Source organism: Neovison vison, chromosome 1 (assembly GCF_020171115.1).
Source record: "Neovison vison isolate M4711 chromosome 1, ASM_NN_V1, whole genome shotgun sequence".
NCBI classification, from domain to species: Eukaryota; Metazoa; Chordata; class Mammalia; order Carnivora; family Mustelidae; genus Neogale; species Neogale vison.
In genome coordinates, this window is record NC_058091.1 from 280,455,286 (window position 1) to 280,479,049 (window position 23,764).

The 23,764-nt window shown below is 36.1% G+C and overlaps 1 protein-coding gene across 3 annotated transcripts in view; it reads right to left on the reverse strand.

Moving 5' to 3' along the window:
• Nucleotides 1-23,764, reverse strand: part of PARP8 (poly(ADP-ribose) polymerase family member 8) — a 175,801-nt gene that overhangs the window by 54,086 nt on the left and 97,951 nt on the right. For all 3 annotated transcript variants that reach the window (XM_044232154.1, XM_044232162.1, XM_044232146.1), the window contains exons 5-10: nucleotides 19,612-19,701; nucleotides 19,142-19,212; nucleotides 17,350-17,427; nucleotides 15,724-15,818; nucleotides 5,882-5,942; nucleotides 5,335-5,425 (exon numbers count right to left, since the gene is read on the reverse strand). In XM_044232154.1, the coding sequence (XP_044088089.1) occupies nucleotides 5,335-5,425; nucleotides 5,882-5,942; nucleotides 15,724-15,818; nucleotides 17,350-17,427; nucleotides 19,142-19,212; nucleotides 19,612-19,701 (486 nt within the window). The remainder of the gene's footprint in view (nucleotides 1-5,334; nucleotides 5,426-5,881; nucleotides 5,943-15,723; nucleotides 15,819-17,349; nucleotides 17,428-19,141; nucleotides 19,213-19,611; nucleotides 19,702-23,764) is intronic.

The following is a 23,764-nucleotide window of genomic DNA, read 5'->3' on the forward strand; positions in this document are numbered from 1 at the left end:
TGGAGCCACAGGGCAGTGAACAAGGTATCACTTGTAGAAGCGGAGATCTGAGAAGGACCACAGGTGTGGCAGCATAAGATCTCTATAGAAAACAAGGGGAGAAGTGGGAAAATCATTCAGGAACTTATTAAAGTAATTGGCAAGAGATGCTGTGGTCTGGATCGGTGGAGGTGGTAAACCGTCTTGTTAACAGGACATTCTCAGACCACACATGTCCCACATTGGAAACCAAACTGGCACCCTCAATTTCCTCACCCCCTGGGTTGGCTGTTACTCTGGGACACAAATACTCCACTCATCAAAGAAAACGGGTGCTAGAATCATCAATCAGTTCTTTTTCCAGAAGCAGTCCAATCCCTAGGTACAGACTGAGGAACTGAGTGGACATCACTCAAATCCCTCCTGTCCCAAACTGAGGGCTACAGAAATTCAAAAATGAATAAAAAATCCTAACATCTTGGAAACTCAGCAGATTTTTATTTTATTATTTTTTGTTTTTAGAGAAAGATGGCAAAAATGGAACTTGCTGTGCTCTCTTAGAAGATTTAAGAAGACACAATTTCTTCCCAGGTAGATGGAATAAAATAACTGGGGAGATGGAAGCAGAGAAACAAAAGGGACCTGTTTTTTTAAAAATGCAGAAAAATGCAAAATGCACTAGAAGAACTGAAATTATCACTGGAAGAAACTGTGTAAGATGCATAGAGAGAGAGAAAGGGAGAGAAAAGAGATATAATAGACACAAACATTTACCCTGGATGTATAAATTATTCCTACAAATAAATGATACAAAGACCAAAACTTATTCAGACTGTGAATGACTAGAAAATAAACATCAATATTTTACCAAAAGGATAAATCTTCTAGAGAAATGTAAGTTACAAACACTGACTCAACTAGCAGTATAAAATCTGGATGACTTAAATTTTAAAATATATTAAAAGAGCTAACAAGATGGTACTTCCAAAAATGTTCCAAGATTCAAGTGATAAAACTTATGTTATTATTAAATTAATGAAATTAATTATTACTATTAATTAACTTAATATATTCAGAAATGTATTCAGAAGATGTTAATAATCAGTGAAACTGGATGCAGAGTGTATGGGGACATGGAGTACTACCTTGGCAATTTTTCCGTAAATCTAAAAATGTTTTAGATTAATTTGTATAATTTTTTTTGAGGGATAGAGTGAGAGAGCATGTGTGTGTGTGTGTATGTGTGAGAGCAGGAAGAAGGGGCAGAGAGAGAATCTTTTTTTTTTTTTTAATTAATTTATTTATTTATTTATTTGACAGAGAGAGATCACAAGTAGGCAGAGAGGCAGGCAGAGAGAGAGGAGGAAGCAGGCTCCCCGCCGAGCAGAGAGCCCGATGTGGGACTCGATCCCAGGACCCTGAGATCACGACCCGAGCCAAAGGCGGTGGCTCAACCCACTAAGCCACCCAGGCGCCCCCAGAGAGAGAATCTTAAGCAGACTCCACACTCAGCGCAGAGCCTGATGCGGGGCTCAATCTCATAACCCTGAGACCATGACCTGAGCAGAAATTGAGTCCGACGCTTAACCAACTAAGCCACCAGGCACCCAATTTTTATAAAAATTTCCTCAAGTAATAGCTTTCTGATAACTAATGATCAGTTAGAAAATAAATTGGAATATAAAAGTCCCATTAAACAAACAAGTACTCATGAATAAATTTAGCTAAAATTACTGACCTCATGCAGAAAAACAGAAAACAAAAAACACAGAATGGTACTGATACCTAAAACTAAAAACAACAAACAGGCCTTCCTTTAAAGGAATAAAAATGTCGATCCTTCCTAAATTTATTTAGAAGTTACCTTAAAATAACCAAATAATTCCCCAAGAGGGTTCATTTTTTAGGGACAACAGACTGAGGAAGAACTTGACAGAATGCACTACAGAAACATTTTCATGTTTTAAAAAAGGTGAAATTACTCGATTTTTCCTAGTCTTTCATATAATGTGGGTTGGGAAGGCAGTAAGTGAGGGATGCTTAAGATACATGGAAATGATCCTAACACTGATCACATACATGTACAGGTACCAATGATGAGATGATTTGTACAGAAAACCATTTTTATTAATGTTGGCTGTTTATCGCATTAAACCAAAAGCAGCCTTGCCCTTCAAATCAGTAACTAGGCTTATACAAGAGCAATTCTGAAAAAATACATAATAAGAATAATCATGTCTTTTTATTTAAAATGTATTTCCTCATATACAAGGAAAATAGTCCTTATCTTTAATATTAAAGTGGATAAGGAGGTGTATTTCTTTAATTCTTATCATTCCTGTTACAGATATTTTGTCAGATTAGCCCTGAATAAATATTACAGCTCAAATAACTATTATTCATACATTTCCAAAACCTAGCAATGAATTTTTTCAAAAACAGCTGTTAACTAGGTCAGTTTCAACCTTGGATTATTCATAAAACTTGCTTGAGGTGAATTAAGACCAAAGTGTACCCATTAAAAATAAATACATAAAAGATAATAGTAAGGAAAAAAAGGGAAAAAATAGCCCAATAAGTACACATAACAAAACACAAGCAACACCAAAGTAGATGTCTTACAAATGAACAAAATTAAAACACTTCAGACACAAGCTAGCAGAGGTTTCTAAAGTATTTTTACCTTTTTTTGGGGGGGGAACTATTATGACCCAATAAACTTATGGTTGGTCAACTTTGTCTCATTCACAAAATCAGAGTCATTCTGAGGTTTGAAAAAAGAAGAATCCTCATGTTTCCTTGGTTTATAAACTATTAGGTAAGCAAAGCAACCAACAGAAATGAAAACAGAAGGACTAAGTTATGGATGAGTTGTAATACCAAAGAAGGTGTATCAAATAATAAAATCATCTGAATGTGAATTGGAATATAATTATTAGAACATTTACAAAAAAAAAATTTTACAAAACCTTGCAAATATAACAAATCTTTAACGAGACACTGAGAAGGAAAATCTCTGCCTAAAATTCAAGATTATATTTTAAAAATGAGTAACAAGATTCCATAAAAGCCACATTCTCATCTCACACAGATGGAGCAGTGTGAGTAGAAATGAACTGACCCAACTTTGTTCCTAACCCTGATAATTTAAAAAAAAAAAAAAAAAAAAAAAAGTTCAAACATAAGAGCTGCTCTTTCTTTTAACCACAAACAGAATAAAACCAAATGGTCACATATCAAATCCCTAAAGAAAGAAAAATAATTAACCATACAGCACAGTATTGGGGGGAACAGCAAAAACACATACACCTATAAGCTGGAATATTGTGCAGATAGTAAAAATTATTCCATTTCAGAATATTTAATGACTTGAGAACAGTTTCATGACATAATAATGAAGGTGCATAAACTACGCAGTTCAATGCCAACTTTATGAAAATGAGCCAAGCGTGCACAGAAAAGAGAAACACCACACTATTTGCAGGTTTCTCACTATAAAGGGATTATGAGTAATTCTTTTTCTTTTTTATTGCATTTCTATACATTTGAAATAATCACAATAAAAATATGTAACATCTAGTTGTCTTTGCCTGGCATTAAATCATAGGCTTTTATATTAAGAGTTGATTATTTAAGTAGAAATCATTATACAAAAATAGAAAAGAGATGACTCAACAGAAACTTTTTCAAAATGAGAAATTTCCCTATGTATTTCTTTTTCTTTTTTTTTTTTTTTTTTAAGATTTTATTTTTTGAGAGAGAGAGAGAGAATGAGAGAGAGAGAGAGAGCATGAGAGGAAAAGAGGTCAGTGGGAGAAGCATACTCCCTGCTGAGCCGGGAGCCGATTGGGACTCGATCCCAGGACTCTAAGATCATAACCTCAGCCGAAGGCAGTCGCTTAACCAACTGAGCCACCCTGACACCCTTTTTATGTATTTCATCAGCTTGGAAGGTCAGGGATTTTTCTCGTGTAAAAGCTAATAGTAGACATAAGTTTCTTAATATGCCTAAAGAAAGACATGCCAACATCACAGTAAAGGATGTGTGAAGATGGCCGTGACTTCGAGAGGTGCTGTCGATATCCACATCCCTTGAATTCTGGGTGGGTTTTCCAACTGCTTTGAACAATACAATGTAGTGGAAGATTCACTTTTCCCAGGCGGCATCCACAGCCTGTCTCTTGCAACACTTGCTTCCAGACCCCGGTACCCATCCTACAAGAAACCCGAACCACTTGAAGAGGCCATGTGTAAGATCAACACTCAAGTTAAGGGGCCGCAGCTGAGCTCCAAGATGACACACACATCCACTGCTACCCCAAAGTTCTGCACCTTGAGCATCAGACCTAGCAGAGCCTTTAGTCGACACATGCTCTACGTACCATCTGACTTCAAAGGCATGGGCGACTCCAAGCAAAAACTGCTCATCTGAGCTCGAAGAACAGTTAGAGATGGTAAGTGGTGGTTTTAAGCCACTAAGTCTGGGGGTGGTTTGTTATTCAGCAGTATGCAACTGGAGCAAAAGGAGTAGATACAGTGTATGTGTGCGTGTGCACGTGGGCCGGCACGCATGTGTATCTGGTAGGGGAAAATACCGTAATTCAGTAAGTCTTGGCAAGATCTAATAATCATGTCCTTTGTTTTAAATAACTATCACTTGAGATATAACAAAATCATCCTTTAAGACAGTGGAAAACAAAAATATTACTAAGATTTCCATTTTCAAAAATAGAAGTATGTTGTATTTATAGTTAGGCTAAATTCATCAGTAATCAAAGGTGGGATAAGTAAACATTAAAACTGAATCCGAGAATCAGAAACATAAATAATTAAATCTAAGGGTAACCCAAAATACACCCTCTGAGCCCCTACTATAAGCAAAGTTCTCTTTTAGGTTTTATTTGCTTGTTTCACAGCAACTTGTCAACTTCTGAAATCTATACAACTAAATGTGGTATGTTTCTGTTTCCATAAGTTATACTGGCAGGGGCGCCTGAGTGGCTCAGTTGGTTGAGTGTCTAGACGCCTTCGGCTCAGGTCATGATCCCAGGGTCTTGGGATCGAACCCCACATCAGGCTTTCTGCTAGGCGGAAAGCCTGCTTCTCCTGCTCCTACTCTCCCTGCTTGTGTTCCCTCTCTTACTGTCTCTCTCTCTCTGTCAAATAAATAAATAAAATCTTTAAAAAAAAAAGTTATACTGGCAATAGACCATCTTTGTTAGGATGCAAGTATATTTAAATACCATTATCAAGATAACTTCAATTATGCTCAGAATTACCAAATGAATATTCTGTTGAATGCACAATGCACAACTAATTCATATTCAAAATAATAAACACAGAAATAAAACTAACCTGGGCCATTTAAATACTGTGTAAGTGAACAGTGTAGTCGGACAATTATAGGTTCTGTTCGAATCACTTCCCAAGCCACAGCAATCTCCTCCTGTGCAAATATATTAAAAGATGAATTAATTTTATGGAGTTCTTGATTTCTTTTTTTCTCCCAAAATGAAACTCTTTTTTTTTTAAATTTACTTTGAAGAAACACCAAAATCAGTAAGTCTCACAAATTACCTCAAGACCTACTGGTTTGGAGAAGAATGTCAAAGTATTCTTAATTTTTGCCTTCTACATAGGAAAATTAAAATGAAAATTTAAGAAATAATGAAGTACTATAGTAAGAGCCCATAAATTTCAGAATATATTAAAAGAACCAATGTCAAAATATATATATCATGTGTTTCTTCAACCAGTCATTGTATTTCTTTATAATCACTTTAACAAAATCAGCATATACTAATAATATGAGAAACGAATATTTAATTTTTTCCAACAATACTGTTGGAAAACAATAAATGTTTTTTAATGTATCAATCATACTGCATAAATTGATACTTACATCCAGAAAGCTAACATCAATATGCAGATCAATATCTACATCATCAATGGCTCCATATTCCCTGGAAGCAAAGATTAACACTTATTTTTCCATTTTCCTTAAGATAATGTGTGCTCGTTTAAGTCAAAATTCAACCTCTCTTTTCCCTGATCTCTACAGAGAGCTCAGAAGTGAATGGGGACATGAATTAACTAATTTCATGTAGTTGGACTATCATCTTTTGTGATTATTTATACCGTCTAGACATCTATTTTTATGAACATGCTTTTGCATACATAAATTCAAGAACTGTTTGCTTCGTAGTTTCAAACATCCCCAGTTCTCTGTGGCAAATTCAACCACCATGAGAGTGGTCTCATAGGACCACTTGGTGTGCAGTGCGCTCTCTGAGAGGAAGAGCTGCTTCAAAGGGCAAAAAAGGAGTTTCTCATGGGGAAGGGGTGGAGAAAGAATTCACCATGACAATGATGTGCCCATGATTTTCCCTCCCATGTTAAACATCACCAGCTCTGAACAGATCCACGGGCTTTGCCATTTAAATGTCACTGTGTTTTGAGAGGCAGCTCTAGAAATCTGATATATCAAAATTAAAACAAGTAACAACAGTTATGTGCCACAGGAAGACATTCTAGAAACCAACTTTTCTCCAGCCCTGGGAGTGCCATAAACCAGTATACATGAAAGAGCGTAAAAACAATAGTTTTCCCATATTCTCTATATACACATATCTGTATTTTTTAATATTTTTATAAGAGTATGAAGTTACAAATGCTATACACAGTGAGAAATAAAACTATACAGATAAGAAATAAAACTATACAGATAAAACTATACAGATAAGAAATGATACAAGGTAGCTGCCAATATTTATTAAGCATTCATGTGCCAGAAATTATTCTAAGAATTTTACATCCATGGGACCACAGTCCACTACATGTACCACTACTACCTTTAATTTATATACACACTAACTGAGACCCAGAGTAACAAAGTAACTTACCCATCATCACTCTGTAGCAGAGCCAAGATTTAAAAACATACATCCTCTTTATTTATGCAGGTGATTAATCCGTTCAGTATTCAATCAACTAGCACTTTGTGGGGTCCTCATCATAGTCTTATGATGAGGATACTACTGCTATCCTCATTTGCAAACAAGAGATTTAGAGAATTGAAATCAGATGCCAAAAAGTCAATGTCAGTGGGGGCGGTCAGGCATTGAACTCATGTTCAATTTCAATACTGTGTGTAGGACAGTATCTGGCACACAGTTAGTCCTCAATGACAATTTCTGTGCATTATGTATTCAAGTAATGCTAACATAATACAAAACTGTGGCACTTGTCTAGGGTTCAGAGAGGACGCCTTTAATGATTAAATGGTTTTATGTAATTTGATGAATGAAGAAAGTGAAGGGTTTTTTTTTTTCATTCTTAATGTCTATGACACACAAAAAGCAGCATATTAGAATGTAAGAACTCAGCCTCTGTGCTTTCTCCATTGTCCCCTTAAAAATATATCAAAACAGGGGTCCCTGTTCAGGTTGTCCCTCTTCCTCTGCCCCACCCCTCTGCTCATGAGCTCTCTTTCTCTCTCAAATGAATAGATAAAATCTTTTGAAAAAATAAAAAATCTTTTGAAAAAATAAAAAATAAAAAAAATCTAAAAGGGGGCTTCGGTGGCTCAGTCAGTTTAAGCATCTGCCTCTGGTTCAGCTCATGATCCCAGGACCCTGGGATATGGCCCCAGTTAGGCTTCCTGCTCAGCGGGGAGTCTGCTTTTCCCTCCCTGCCTCCTTGCTTGTGCTCTCTCCCTCTCTTTCAAACAAATAGATAAAAATCTTTTTAAAAAATTAAAAAGTTAATATATATCAAAACACTGACCACATTTTTACTATTTATGAAATTGTACTTTTTATTCTTTGATGGTAATATTTTTAGATTACATAAAGAAAATGGATAAAAACTATTCACATAGGAATGGATTTCTTAAAAACATTGCATGGCTTAAAACATCTGTGTTATTACAAAGGATAAGAACACTTATAACCTTGTGCAAATTTACACATGATATGATATGCAAATTAGACTTAAAATACCCCAACTTATTTATGAAATTATACAAATACTATGCCAAGAATAAGGACCAAGCAAATAAACCATCTCTTTAATGCCTCTGGTTCAGGGGTCAGTAACCTTTTCCTGTAAAAGTCAAGAAAGTAAGTATTTTAGCCTTTTCAGGCCTTTTCTGGTCTCTGTCACATATTCCTCTGTTTTCGTTTTTCTTTAAACCCTTTTTAAAAAGCAAACACTATCTGTATCTCACAGGCTTTTCAAAAATGGGCCCCATGACCCAGTGGTCATAATTTGCCAATTTGGAACATCATCAAATTATTCATAAATATAAAAGTCAAACATGTTTTGTGTAGGCAAATTTAAATAAAGAACCACTAAATGTGGTGATGAAGACCAATTACAAATGATGTCCAGTAGACATTCCAGTGGGATGAAACTGTAACAAATATGTGTAAACTTCTGCCTAGAAAGATGTTTCTGAGTGCAGAAACTGGGGACAGAAATGAATATTAAATAATAAGGGAACACTTAAATAAACTATAGGACACTGATACATCAGAAAAATTTTTTACCCATTACTAAAGAAATTGATATAAAAATATGTACTATCCAGAGGGATACGTTCCAAAATATACTATTTGGAGCAAGTAGATTACCAAAACTGTATGGAAACTGAAATGCTCTTTTTTTTTAATTTAAATAGAAATAGAAAAAACAAAAAAGTTAAAAAAAAAAAAAGAAGAAGAAGGAAGTATTTATTTGTTAACTGTAGATTGTGGATAAAATTTATTTTATAAAAAAATCCCACGGTCTCAGGATCAAACCCCACAGGGGGCTCCCTGCTCAGTGGGGAGCCTGCTTTTCCCTCTCTTCCCCGCTCGTGCTCTCTCTTACTATCTCTCTCTCCCTCAAATAAATAAATAAAATTTTATAAAAAATTAATGGGTTTTCTAAAAACATATCTACTTTTTCTGACTACAAAGGTAATCTAAGCTCATTTTATAAATGTCAGAAAAACATACAAAAGCAACTTATAATACTACCACTCAGAGATAATTATCTTTTCTTATATCTCATTCCATGTATTTGCTTGTATCTCATGCCATATTTTTATATATAAAATTTTGTCCTCCTCTTTCTTTCACTTCTTCTAAAACGAGTGTTTTTCTATATTAAATATTCTTCCAAATCATCGAGTTAAATGGTTGTATTTGTATAAATACAATTCTATAATAAAACAACGATACAATTATGAGGCTGCTATTGATTTTTTTACACTGTAAATATTGATAAAAAAGGCCTCTGAATAAAAATTTATGTGCATCTGTCTTCTTACAGAATAATTTCTAGAATTACTGCACAAAATAAATAATATAATTATATTTGGGAGTCTTGATATGTGTCATCTAATTACTATTTTAAAAGGTTATAACCATTTCTAATCACAGCAGCCAGGTTATCACAGTGACCACTCCCCACATTGTCATCTCACCAGGTGTTCGTTTGCTCTGGTCACTCACTGCCAGTTTCCCAAGGAAGAATAACTCAGGTTTGGATTTAGTTACAATAGCCAGAGTGTGATGCAATCAGAGGCAGAAAGAAGGAAATCAGAGACAAGAAAAATCAGTAAGAACCTTACCCACAGCTATTTTCTTCAGAGATTTCCAGAGCACTTCAGAGAATTTATCATAAAGTTATGATCAGAAAGTGACATGTATTCTTTTGAAAAGTTTAATATGTGAATTTTTAAGTATTCTTTATATGATTTCTTCAACACTTTTGTGGTAAGTGTGTTCCCAATTTCTAACACCGTCAATTTATTTCAACCACAACAGAAAGAAGGAAATTAAGGTTTATAAGCGCTCTTCCCTGCCACAGCAGAGCACAAAGACAGAACACAAACAGAATTTTAAGGAGGCAGAGGTATTAAAGGTTTGCAATTAACTGGATTCTGCAGGTGTAGATCTGTAAATAGTTACACTTTTTGTTTTTATGCCACACTTCAAAGAATTCACAACAGCGCTGCATATATGCAAACCAATTTCCGTTGTGATGCCCTTTTTATATAATGCCCGTAATTTCACATTTCCCACTGCGAGATTACAAAGCGTGATTACAGTTTGTCCAGATGCAGCGACCCAGTCATCAGGATTGCTTCTATATCTGAATAACTTTCAGTTGCCCCGGATCTCATGAATAGCAAATGCAGAATCAAGTCAAAAGCCTGAAATATGAATGCAACTTGAATTGTGAAGCCAGATATCTGATTGTGTCCTGAATGCTGTATCGAGTTTATAATAACTCAAAATAATTTCATGCACTGCCTTTATTTATTCACTGTGAAAAGATCGCATCAAACTGAACCTGAATGCTTTTTCAAGATAAGGAGAACAACATAGAAATGATCTGATGTAGTTGTTACACCCTGGAACTGAGAAAAGATCGCTTCACAGATTTTTCTCCAGACATGGGAGCTATTCTTTGAATCAATGCATCTTGAAATCTGGTCATTTGATTTTGGATATTTACATGTGACCTAGTTCATTTAAGAACATATGTCTGAAATGTATTTTTCTACGAACGTGTGTTTTTTAGGGCACCATGTATTAGGATTCTTGGCAATTTTTTCTTCTAATTTTTAATGGAACTAATCAAGATAACATGCTCATTAGTGAGACACAACATCCTTGTTCACAATATAGTAAATGTTAGACCATCCCTGCTGGTCCTCCTTTCTCTATAAAACTACAGCTTATTCATGATACTGTCATGATGTTTTATAACACCACCTGATCAAAATTAGCAGTGATTGTGCTGGTTATTAAAATATTATTAGATATCTAGCCTTCCCTTATTAACTGTCAAGGAAATTAAACATTATACACACATACATGAAATTCTACCACAGGTTCTTGGGAAATAAAATTATTGCTGTTTAGTTATTTCTCACATTCAGTGACTGGTCAGTTACATTTTGAGAAGAAATAGATTTTGTGAGGAAACACACACCTTCTATGACATCTGAAACTCCACAGCATTCCCTGTCTGTGTCTGCATGCCTACTCAATGTGTGTTTTTTGCTCAGTGTGGGAGAGATGTTTGTGAATGGGCCAAGAAATATGCAAACTCAGTAGTCAGAAATAAACCTTGGTAGATTAAAGCATTTGCAAGACTGTATCCAAAGTGCTCTGAAGTTTCTCTAAAAGGCAACAGCACTGAGAAGAATTTAAAAACTAGATCCGTATAAAAAAGGAAGCCGAGATAAAAATTACACTGTCTAAGAGATACAGTTGCTACAATTTTCCCTCCGCTGACAAATCCTTTGTTTGGCTTCAAGAAAGTACAGGCGTTGGGAATAGGGGTGACTGTCTGGGATCTGACATTCTGAAGCTTTCGCCTAGGTTATGAACCAGTATTTTCAGAAAATACTCTCCCCTCCCCCCTTTCTTTCTTCTAAGTGCTTCCTGATACCGCTTTCCCCTGGTTCTCAGATCATTTTTCTGGAGACTCCAGAAGCAGGAGTGGGAAATCCATAGCTGGAAAGAACTCTACAAATATCCAACACCAGCTCTTTTGAGGAATGACGTACTTCAACGTAGGTTAAGTTATGTTGCAATAACAAACTTCTTCAACTCTCAGTGGTTGAACACACAAGAAAGATTTATATCTCCCTAACGCTACACGTTTACCATGGACTTGGAGGGGGGAAGGGGAGTTGCTACTCACTGTGGTCACTCAGGGGCCCGGAGTGATGGGGTCTGGGGGAAACGGGAGCTCCTGCACCAGAGCTCACGCTCCCATTTCACTGGCCAGAGGTAGCTGTGTCCACTCATCACATTAAAAGGGGCAGGGAAGGGATGCCTGGGTGGCTCAGTTGGTTAAGCAGCTGCCTTCGGCTCAGGTCATGATCCCAGCGTCCTGGGATCGAGTCCCACATCGGGCTCCTTGCTTGGCAGGGAGCCTGCTTCTCCCTCTCCCTTTGCCTGCCATTCTGTCTGCCTGTGCTTGCTCTCCCCCCCCCTTCTCTAATAAATAAATAAATAAAATCTTAAAAAAAAGGGGGGGGGCAGGGAAATAAAATGCTGCCAAATACCAGAAGGCAGGAACCAGACGATCTGTAAGTAATCCTACTGGTCACCACAAATGGAAATGCAGAAATCCTGATTTGTGTGGCTGTTTTCCCCTTCCCTCCCCTCTCCTCTCCTTTCTCTGTCTTTCTCTCCCCTCTTCCCTCTCTCAAGGAAGTATGGGGGCCTGAATATAGTAGCATAAGCTCCTCAACCTTAAAAACTCCTCAGAATGCCCTATCCTCCAGAACATACACTCCAAAAGGCCCTATTACAATTGTCCATTCACAAAAGGTGATCAAAATGCAAAAGATGGGGCACCTGCGTGGCTCAGTTGGTTAAGCATCTGCCTTTGACTCCGGTCATGAACCCAGAGTCTGGGAATCAAGCCCCCATGCTAAGCAGGGAGTCTGTTTCTCCCACTCTCTTTGCCCCTCACCCCCACTCACATGCGCATGTGCGCCCTTTCTCTCTCTCACTCTCTCAAATAAATTAAATCTTTTTAACAAGTACAAAAGACTTACAATCTTGCAATCTTCCAACCTTCATTAAGCCTTAGTCACCATAAAAAGGCTAGAATATTACTCAGTAGCTTTGACTTTTAAAACAGAAGGTGGTATGATCATAAAGCGAAGGTTATTTCACATGGGCTCGACGTTTGAAACACCACAAGCTAACTGTCAGAATCATTTCATTCCTGACCACGTGAGAATTTTGTGACTTGTAATTCCCCATACCTTTCTAAAAATAGTAATCTCAAATTGTTTTCAGATGGCACTGATCCATTTTTTTTAAAAAGTAATGACTAGAGGAGAAAATTTGTAATGAAACACATAAAACACCCTCACTTTGCTGCATGATTCAAGATGAGACATGTTCATTCAGACTGATAAACTGACAGTTTATCCTGTTTCTCCAAATACCTAACTCACTTCAATACAAAAGTGTATGAACTGGGATTCTCATCAGTGTTTATAAGTATGGCTCAACACAGCCAGGATTATGCTTTTGAATGATATGGCCACATAGAGCTGAAATGACCTCCCTCAGTAATGAACTGGCCATAAGTCCCCATTTCTATCTCCTCCTTCAACCTACTTTAAGAGGTTCTGTCTCAAGTGAGGCCAGGCCAGTTAAAAATTTTCATCTCATCTCTTACAGAGAACTTAGATGTGGTTAGCTGCCCTTCTCATTAGACATCACATTAAAAAAAAAAAAAAAATGACACCAAATAGCCTACTATGCATATTGAGGTACTTTTGTTCTTCAAACTCCATTAAGTTCTTATAAACCTCAATTAAGTAAAAGAACAGCTAATTACAACAGTCTGTTTTCAACAGGCTTAGAACTTTGTAAGGAAGAAGATTCCAAGACCTTCTGAAGCCTAACTACTTCTCTTGCCATGTGCCCAAGCTTCAGTATTTGATACTAGACAGTAAATTCATTTGTATTTATTTCAAGTAAATCAGACTAGTCTTACTGTGAGTCATACTTCACATCATGAGGCCTCTGGGAGATTCTTTTTTAGGGAAACATCCTCTGTAGCTATAGAAAGTGTAGAGCAGGCAAGAACATATTCAAGAAGATTTAAATTGAATCAAAACTTATAAGTGAAATAGGAAAGGAGAAAAAAGAATCAAAGCCATTTATGACTTTCAGTATTTCATTTGAATGAATTTACAAATATTTATCTAATTTTAAGAGTAGATAAATTATCAATAATTTTATTAATAATGGAAAACATGTAATTAATGGAATGTAGTGGAAAATGTAATTACAACTTAACATGGAAATGTGTTTAAGAAAAATGCTTATAAATGCTTATAAAAGCAATCAACATGTGCTAAGGTAATCCCCAAAACAATAGGTAGTGCAAATTAAAAGAAATTGAACTTACTGTATTATATGATTAACTCCATCCCAGCCTTTTTTTTTTTTTTTAAAGCGGGGTAGAGGATTAAATTACTGAGATCAAAGTTTCAAGTGGTCAAACAAACCAACTTGTCTCAAGTTAAAAAGTTAATCATTGTTTTGGACCACTTATGGATAAGTCCCTATTGCCTTCTTCATTTATTCATTCTAACACACTTCTTGAACACCATATCCTCTATCCAGGAGCCACAGTAGAGATAAACTGAGAAATAATTGCAGCCAATCTGCTAAAACCTTGAAAACGGCAAAGATTTGCTTTTCCAAGTATAATCCTAATCCCTCTCAGTCCACAGCAGCCTACCAGAGCACCATGAGTAGGACAGACAAGATCTGTGTCCTTAGCCCCAACTTACTAAGGTGGCAGGTGGTGGTGAGTTTGTTTCTGAAGTTAAAATGAAACCATTGATAGTGATCAATTATAGCTGTATTGTATTTCCTAACTTTAAATATTTGTTGGCTCTCTGAAAATCTCTGAAAATCTAGATTGGTTGGCTTTCTGAAAAATATCCACAGAAGAGAAAGTAACCAGATAATATGAACATCTTTCATGGATGCCACTACAAACAATTCAGAATCCATCAGCCCGTATTTCATATACTTCCTGTGCTGTATTAAGTACCAAAATATAAGCATGATAAAAAACCAAAACAGAACAAAATAAAGCAAACAGACAAAAAAGCACACAGTCCCTGCATTCACAGAATTTAGGGTCTAGATGGGGAGAACTAAACCAGTAATGACAAGACAGGAGAGGTTGAGAAGTATAACAAATGAGGTGAAAGCCAAATGAGATGGGAGTCTGAGGGCAGAACGAACAGTCTGCACTGGAAATTCAAAGGAGGCGCTGGAGAAGCTGGCCTTTGGACTTTGGCTTGAATAAAGACACCAATGGGGTTATGAGTGAAGCCCTCACTGGTGAGCAAACAGCTTGTGCAAACGCCCAAAGTCAAGAGGAACAGAGAGCATCTGGAGAAAGGGGACAGTTGTGGTTTGGGTGGATGAGGCAGGAACCGATGTCAGGCTGGGGTCTGGAATTCCAAGGCAACATGGAGGCTGCCCTTTAGGCAAAGAAAAAGAATCTGAAATAATCAGATTGGACTCATGGAGGGAGACAACGATAGTGACAGGAAAGAGTATCTTTTTTAAATTAAGGAGAGAAAATGGTAGGTAAGGATACTGGGGTTTTCTGAATAATTAAAAATGATACACAATGGTCTTTAAATTTATCACCAAATTATATATAAAGTGACTGCAAGATAAAATACAGTATCAATCAAACAAACACTGCAAATTTATGTCCCTTTTCCCCTTTCTTTTTGGGGGTCGGATCACATCCCAATGTGATCTGGACACCAGGGGTTATGCATTATTTACTTTCATTGTTCACACGATGTGTCCATGATTTATGATTGACTGCATGGGCCCAGCTGGCCACGTCTATTAAGGAACTGATTATGACACTACTTAAGGCTGATATTTTATCGGAAAAAAAAAAAAAAGACTGATATTTTATCAAACTAACTCTCCAAAATAACTAATTTCTTTCATGCATCAATGTACTCTTGAACCACATGTACCAAAAATAAAACCAAAAAAATTGATAAGCCAGAGAGACACCATTTTGCCTAAGGAAAAACACAGCAGAATGTCTCACAAAATTTCAAATATAGCTAAGCCCAAGAATATTTCCACTTAAATTACTCAACAGAAAAATCCCAATGACTTACCAAATCATTTTCATTTTTATTCCAGAGAGATATTGATTTACCTGAGAGAAACTGCGTGCGGCCCGTATATCTCTCTCACTGCCGACAAATCAGCCTCAAGCTGGGGGTGTTTGTGCAGTTCCCCGTCATAGTTCACCTGGCGAAAAGGGATGGTCCAGAAATGACTTAGGGGTGAAGAGAATAAAAAGAATCAAATACAAACTGTCTCTTGAGCAGGTCCCTCTGCAGGGTCTGCCATGGACATCGTCTCTGTCATCTTCATTGAAAAATACAGAGAATACAGCAGTATATTCACTAAAGATCGTAGGTTCGCTTATGTCCTATGTCTTGTATAAGTTATTATGTTCAAAAAGTAAAATCAGAGGGGTCCCTGGGTAGCTACAGTCGGGTAGCCATCTGCCTTCGGCTCAGGTCATGATCCCAGATCCGGGGATCGAGTCCCGCCTAGGGCTTCCTGCTCAGCAGGGAGCCTGCTTCCATCCCTCTCTCTCTCTGCCTGCCTCTCTGCCTACTTGTGACCTCTGTCTGTCAAATAAGTAAATAAAATCTTTAAAAAAAAAAAAAAGAATGTAAGTCAATTTACTTTTTTGGAGTCAGTAATTATTCAAGCATAAGCAAGAAAGTAGAGATATGGTCATATAAATAAAAGTAGTCTGCTTCTCTCCAAGAGTGCGTTTCTAGCCGTGGTATACTTTTCCTAACAATTTCCTAACCCACTGAGCCATCCAGGTGCCCCAACTGACTTACATTCTTTTACACAATTACAATTTTGGCTTTAAAGTACGACTTTAGGGGCTCCTGGTTCACTCAGTCAGTTAAGCATCCAATTGTTGATTTCGGCTCAGGTCCTGAGATCAAGCCCTGTGTAGGGCTCCATGCTGTGTGTAGAGTCTGCTAAAGATTCTCTCTCTCTCTCTCTCTGCTCCCCCCACCTTGCGTGCAAGCGTATGCACATGTTCTCTAACAACAGACACCCCAAAAAGCACCACTTTAATCTACTACCTTCCCATTACGCAAGTTACAAAACATGTTTGATTTAAGAAGTTTACAGAACCAGAACAAGATGCTTTATACAGCCATATCCTAAAATCAATAGTACAGTTTGAAATTTCAACACTATCCTGGAAAAACAGTGAATTCTTTTATAAATATGCATATGTGGCTATGCCATTTTCATATACATAAATTATGATTATTTCTTCATCACCATTTTCTAACAAACACTTTACATCAGTGAAAGAGGAAGAGAAAAAGAATATAAATATTGAGGATGCTCAGTAATTAGGGACCATCAATTTTTATAAAGGTTAATCATGTTCTACTTAAAACTAACCATTTTTAGAAGTGTCATCATTTCGAAACACTGACAGAGCCCAGCATGCTTAAGAAATGTAAAAGTCAAAAGCATAATACAATGCCATCTGCAAAATCTCTGCAACCAAGTAAGATAAATTCAATGTAAGTGAGCGACGACAGTCAAAGAATTGCCAAAGTAACCTTAATTTCTGAATATGCATGCAAGTAAGAAACAGAAATGATGCATATTTCCAAGTCAGTTACAGAACGACCATGGAGGTCTCTCAGATCACAAGCATGGGAATCCTCTAGGACACAGATGGCTACTGAAGACTCTGAGAGCCGAGAGCTAGGAGGTCTGATGTACTCACCTGTCCTCCATAATAAAATTCTTCAGAATCATTATCACCTTCAGAATCTTCTTCCACTGTACTGTTTTGTCTTGACTCCTTAAAATAAGAGAAGAAGAAAGTTTTAGTAGTCAAACCATCTTGCCTTCTTTTGAAAAAGAAAGTCACAAATGGCCATAATAGGGATGTCTTGTGCTTCTCACCTGGATTTTATACAAAAAACATTCTTGGTACAGTACAAACCAAAAACAAAAGGTTTTTTTTTGTTGTTGTTTTAAGAGACAGTTTTGTCAGTACATTAAGCCCTAGGTACATCTTTTTTAAAAGTTCTATTTCATCGATTTGGTGTTGTACAATTTATCATTTGATATGTATATAAAAAACCATGTATAATCAACTACAACTTTGGCTTTGTTCTGCTAGAACTTCTGACAAGTTCATACAGATTCAACTTTTTTATTAAAAAGTTCCACAGCACTATTTATCCTTGACTGTCCTCATTTCCACTGCCAACTCTACACAATGGTATGAAATAAAAGGCACTCTAACTCCAGTAATGAAAAAATCAAATTACGAAAATAAATATGAATTACATTTTGAAGAGAATTTCCGCATATAGAAGTTATTTGCTTTAGATTTCAGATGTCAAAAGGATATTTAATTAAATATGCTTGAACTTAAAGTTTGAGTTTCTAATTAACTGAACCACAGCTGTGATGTGTCTAAAGTGCAAACAATGAAAACTCATCTAAAGCAACTAATGATGATATTCCTATCCCTGGCTCTGTTAGAATAATTAGGAGAAAGGCAAATTCCATTAGACACAGGAATCTATTAATTCAACGTTTTGGAATCATTCCCAAATTTCTAGAACAAATTTCAACTTCTTAAGGAAAAAGAAAAACCTACAGAAAGGGAATTTGGGTTTTGGGTTTTAGCAGAAGTACTGCCAAATCTGTGGTTCTCACTGAGGATAAAGAAAGAGTAGAGGGAGTGAAATAACACTAAGGGAAAGGAAGGGTTGTACTGGGTGCAGAGTGTTAAGAGCAAAGAATTGTTGGTCCTGTTACACTCATTTTGTTTGCTTAACGTCCCAGTATTTATCGAATGATTCAAGCAAACATTTTAAAGGTAAGGAAAGGGGTATGAGTTTGTTGTTGTTTTAACACTGGTCCATAATAATGACTCTACATACCCATGTTCTTTGCTACCTTAGCTAAAGAGATCGCCCTTTACAAATGAAATTGTAAGGGTGCCATCGAAACAATGGATAGCCACATATAGTTGTTGGAACTATAAGTTACATAAGTGCTCCTTGGTCACTTATGAATTTGATGAACATATGAAGAATAAGTAAAGCTTTGTATTTGATCTAGATTTAAACCAGACATTCTATTATTTTAAAGGGGGCGTCCTTCTCTGAATTAATTATAGGTCACTACCCTCCCCACACATTAAGTCTCTCAGCCACAAGCTTGTGTTTCATCTGCTAGATGAGATCTTAACCTCAAAAACAGTGATGAGGGGCGCCTGGGTGGCTCTGAGAGTTAAAGCCCCTGTCTTAGGCTCAGGTCATGATCCCAGAGTCCTGGGATCGAGCCCCACATTGGGCTTTCTGCTCAGCAGGGAGCCTGCTTCCTCCTCTCTCTGACTGCCTCTCTGCCTACTTGTAATCTCTGTCTGTCAAATAAATAAATAAAATCTTTAAAAAAAAGCCAGTGATGATATTAAATATTAACTATAAATACAAGGTAAATTTAAAATATGACTACTTTTTTAAATAAGTGTAAAACATGAAATACAATATCCATACCTCTCCATTCTCCTTCTGTAATTTGGATTTTATGGATAAGCAACAGTTAGTGTCATTTGTCTTCCTTAATTCTGAAAGTTATAAAACATCATTTCAGTGTTCAGTATACTATTTACCGAACATTTATAAGTTTCAGTATAAAAACCACCCCTCAGATGATTCTCTCTTCACAAGAAAATTAAGGAATATTTTAAAATTATATTACATCAGGAAGTTTCCTGATATACATGCTATTCTCATTTTTCACAAGATATGAAATATGGTCATAAAAATAAGGTCAAACCAAAGTGCCACTACATAGGCTCCTTCAGCTCTCATTATATATTTCATGGGATCTACATTGTCCTGAGCAAGCTTTTAAGTATTCAGTTTGCCTCTTCTCTTACACGGGCTAAAAGAAACAAAAAAATAAAGCTACTTATATTCAAGAAAAATTACCCAGAATTTTAAAAAATAGTGTATTCTATTACCTGTTGCTATTCGATGAAAAATTATTGGAATTGGCTCTGTGGTAACTAATACATCTTCATCATTTTCTGAACTTGATACATATGTATTATCTGCAAAGAAATGTGGACAATTAAAGGTATAGTAGCTTGAAAAAAGACACACTTTATTTAAAAAAATGAGGTTAGATCCACATCACTTTTACCACTCGTGAAGCACATACTACTGCTCTGATTAATATCAGAAAAAAAGTAAGTGTATTTCAGATATATGTGTGATTTAATTTTAAATGGACTCTCTAAAGATGCTTGCATCTCCTAGAGAAATACAGACTTTGGATAGAGAATATAACCCAAATGTATCTCTCATATTCCATGGGGCAACAGATCATTGGGATGCTCGAGGTTACCCTAACTCACTGAACAACGTCCTTCCCAGTATCAGTACCTGCTACAGGAAGCAGGCTAGTGGTCGGAAAGAGAGAGCTAAACTAGCACATTTGGTGCAACAAATTCAATATCACGTCACTAAAGAATTTGAACTAAAGTTTTTGTTGAAAACCATACCTCCATACTACTCTAATGCACATTTTTAAATTGGTATAAAGTATCACAACTCTTCCTCCATGAATTAATTTTCATTAAATAATACTATATGAGTTGCAGTCTTAGGACATTAAATTATTCCACAGCTTACTTAATTTTTTTATTCATTATTTATTTTATACATTTAGGATTTTCCCCTTATAAATATCAACTTTCACACATATGGTAATATAATATAATATAACACACAGCCACTTATTCTAGTTGGTTCCTTGAGAAGTACAGGGAGAGAGCGGTTTTAACAAGTCATTACTAGTGGTCCTATAATACTCTCATCAGTGTTGTATAAAATACACAGACTACAAAAATAAAAAGCATAAAATACCCCCAACAAACAAGAGAAACCTGTATCAGTTTCTGCAAAAGGAAATGAGCATTCTGACAACTGAGTACATGACAAAAGATCTTGAGCCAAATTTTCATAATATTGTGTCAGCTCATTCAGAACATCATCTTTAATTGATAAATATCAATGTCATTACTTTATTTCCAAAGAAACATCTGCACTGTTTTTAGACCTAGGGTAATGAGTCAGTGAGAGCTATATGTAGTCACAGCGAAGCCACAAAAGATGTTCAACAGACACAAGGCTTTCATAGTTATTCTGGAAGATAAGAGGACATGAGTGTGGATTAGATTTGAAACACAACAGATTTGCCCATTACTTTGTTTTAATTGCAAATTTTGCCTTGTTTTCTTTTTGAATGGCATCAAGGTGGGTGTGAGATTTTTGTGTTGATCAAGCGGGACCAGAGATTAAGAAACGGATTTAAGATAAACTTCTTTTAATTAAACTTAATTAATTAATTTTTATTTATTTTATTTTATTTATTTTAATTGAACTTAATTAAACTTATTTTAATTATTGTCATATTGATTGAGACTTCGACCGTTTATCTGGAGTCTCTTCTTTCAGTAACCTCATCCTCTGAGGTAGGAATCAAAACCCCTCTATCAAAGGCATTATTTAAATTTCTTAAACCCTCATTGAGAGTCTCACTGATTCCAAGTTATCTGCTACAGAATCAACTGAATTAGAATCTCCCTATGCACAGTGGATTCCGTGAAGCAAACTTATGGAGAAAAGGGGTATTAGAAGTGTGGATTAGAGCAACAGAATTAATAGCTGACCACCAACTAGAAGGGGAGATCCAGAAAAATCCATAAAATGGACACTGTATCACACAGTATCTCAAGGTCATGGAACAAGGAGGATTTTACTACAGCTTCAGGACGCAAGTAAATTAGGGCTTTCTGTTTACGAAAATGAGGAAGTGAATAACTCAGTTTAAAGAAATGGTTTACATAGTGTTGATACTGGAAGGCACTCAGCTTTGATTCAAGAGAATATAATTTGGTGAATACATGTTGCATAATACCCAAAGACAGGATTATGCAGGCAAACATATCATTTTCTAAGAGATTTTCTCCCAGCTTGTATTTTGATCAGTATTTAGGCATTAGATCACTTCCAACTTCTGTTTCCGGCTTAATTTACCCAAGCCAAAACGTTTTCAGGTTTCAAGACAATATCTATTAAATCATCATTACAACATAATAGGCCAGATCAAAGGGGTATATACCCAAGTGAAGAGCAGAAATACAGGAAAGAAGACAAAGCACATAAAGTCTAGACCCAGCTGCCAACTAGCTATCAGTCCTTTCTAACTAAGCCACGGTTGGCTCAGTTCTAAAAATGAAGGTTTGCTGATGTCTTCTGAGGATCGTCCCAGCCGTATGAATGAATTCTATGTTTTCTCTTTTTGTTGTTGTTTAAATAATCATTTCTAAACCTTCCTCAAACTATTTTGACATCTGTAATAATAACATCATCTTTGTTTAGACATGAGAAAGTAGGACATAAAAAGAATAAAGAATGCACTTAAGGTAACAGAATGAGTCAGTGACAGAATAGAATGTTTTCAAACTCAAATTCCTTCTCTGGAATTCTCCCACTTAACTCCAGAGCTGCCAGGTTTTTTTTTTTTCTTTTTTTTGAAACTTCTGGGGATAGTTGGGTTCTTTAATGTGTAAAGAACAGAGGCCCTCAAGATCTTTATTATAGGCTGTTAACAGTATGACTATTTTCTCTTCCCTGCCCTACCAGACTCCGCAAGCATCAGCAGAATGCTCATGGACAACCAACCGGTGAGAAATGGGTAGAAAGCTATGAGAAAGCATCTCCTGAACTATTGTTTTCACTCCATTTCAAATGCAACAGAATTTAAGCCAAGTCATTCCAGGATTCATTACTATGTAATTTATATAATTATAATTATATTGGTTTTATAATAAAATCTGAATGTCTCCCCTGAATGTTGTGTATACTATTCATGTGCTTCTTGTCAACCTTCAAGCCACTCATTTATCATCCCTGTTTTAAAGATGGGGAAACCAAGGCTCAGAGAAATTAAGCCATTGGCCCAAATTATTTAAGTGATTAAAATTACACATGACTAGTAAGTAGTGAAACCGTCTGACTCCAAACATCAATGCTTTGCTATGCTTTTTTAATGTCAAAAAACTGTCACTCAACAGCTGCAGGATGTTGTTAAGCATGTAAAAGGGCTGAGAGAGTCACACCCACCAGTAAGGCGAGCCTCCTAATTAAAGGTGGGAATTGATGAGAAAAAACTCTGCTGTTCTATTACAGGAGAGCCAATTATCTGTGACTTGTAATATACTTACTTTCAAAAAGCAAAAATCTGTCTGCAGTATAAATGACATAAGGAAATACAAGTAAAGCAGGACTATGTCTTCACTTTATTTTAAAGAACCAACATATCATTTAGCATTGCATTTATATCCATGTTATTTAAGGTATACTTAACACTCAACAAAGACCCTCTTTGTTCACAAAAAACAAAACTGTGACTGATTTCAAAAGATGACACAGGTTAGTAAATGATCAAAATTATAAAATGATAAATTCATTCCTAAGGAGAGAAACAGAGTGACATAATCCTGAATTTGAAGAATTATTCTCATACATTTCCACAGGACAAAGTTAGTTACAAAATTTCAAACTTGGATGATGAACTAATCAGTCAACCATATAATCCAGGAAAAGTAGGAAGGGAGAAAAAAAAAAAAAAAGGCTGAGGAACAATAGCAGAAGGAATTAACAAAAGTACTATCAAGATTACTGCATTCAGAAATTAAAAATGAAGTAAAAAGCTATTTGTTTGAAAGGATTTTACAGTAGGTAAAACTCTGGAGAAGAAAAATCGAAGGGAGAAAAGGCAAGAGTAAATGTAAAACAAGAGAAAGAAGAAAGGAAAAATAGCCATAGAGATGCACAAGATTTTCAGATGCATATTCTGACATATACTGAATACTATAAGCAAACTACTTGCTGAAAAGTTGCACATTTCACCAACATAGTGAGCTTTCAAGAAGAACACGTGCTTAGAAATGACTAAGAAACAGAAAATCAGAACAGGTAATAATCATGGCAGAAAAATAATTATTAATCCCAGAACTTTCCCTAAAGAAAACAAAAATACCAGGCTCAGAGAGATTGGCTTGCATGTTCTGTCAAATGACAAAGAACAGGTACAATGTCAAGTCC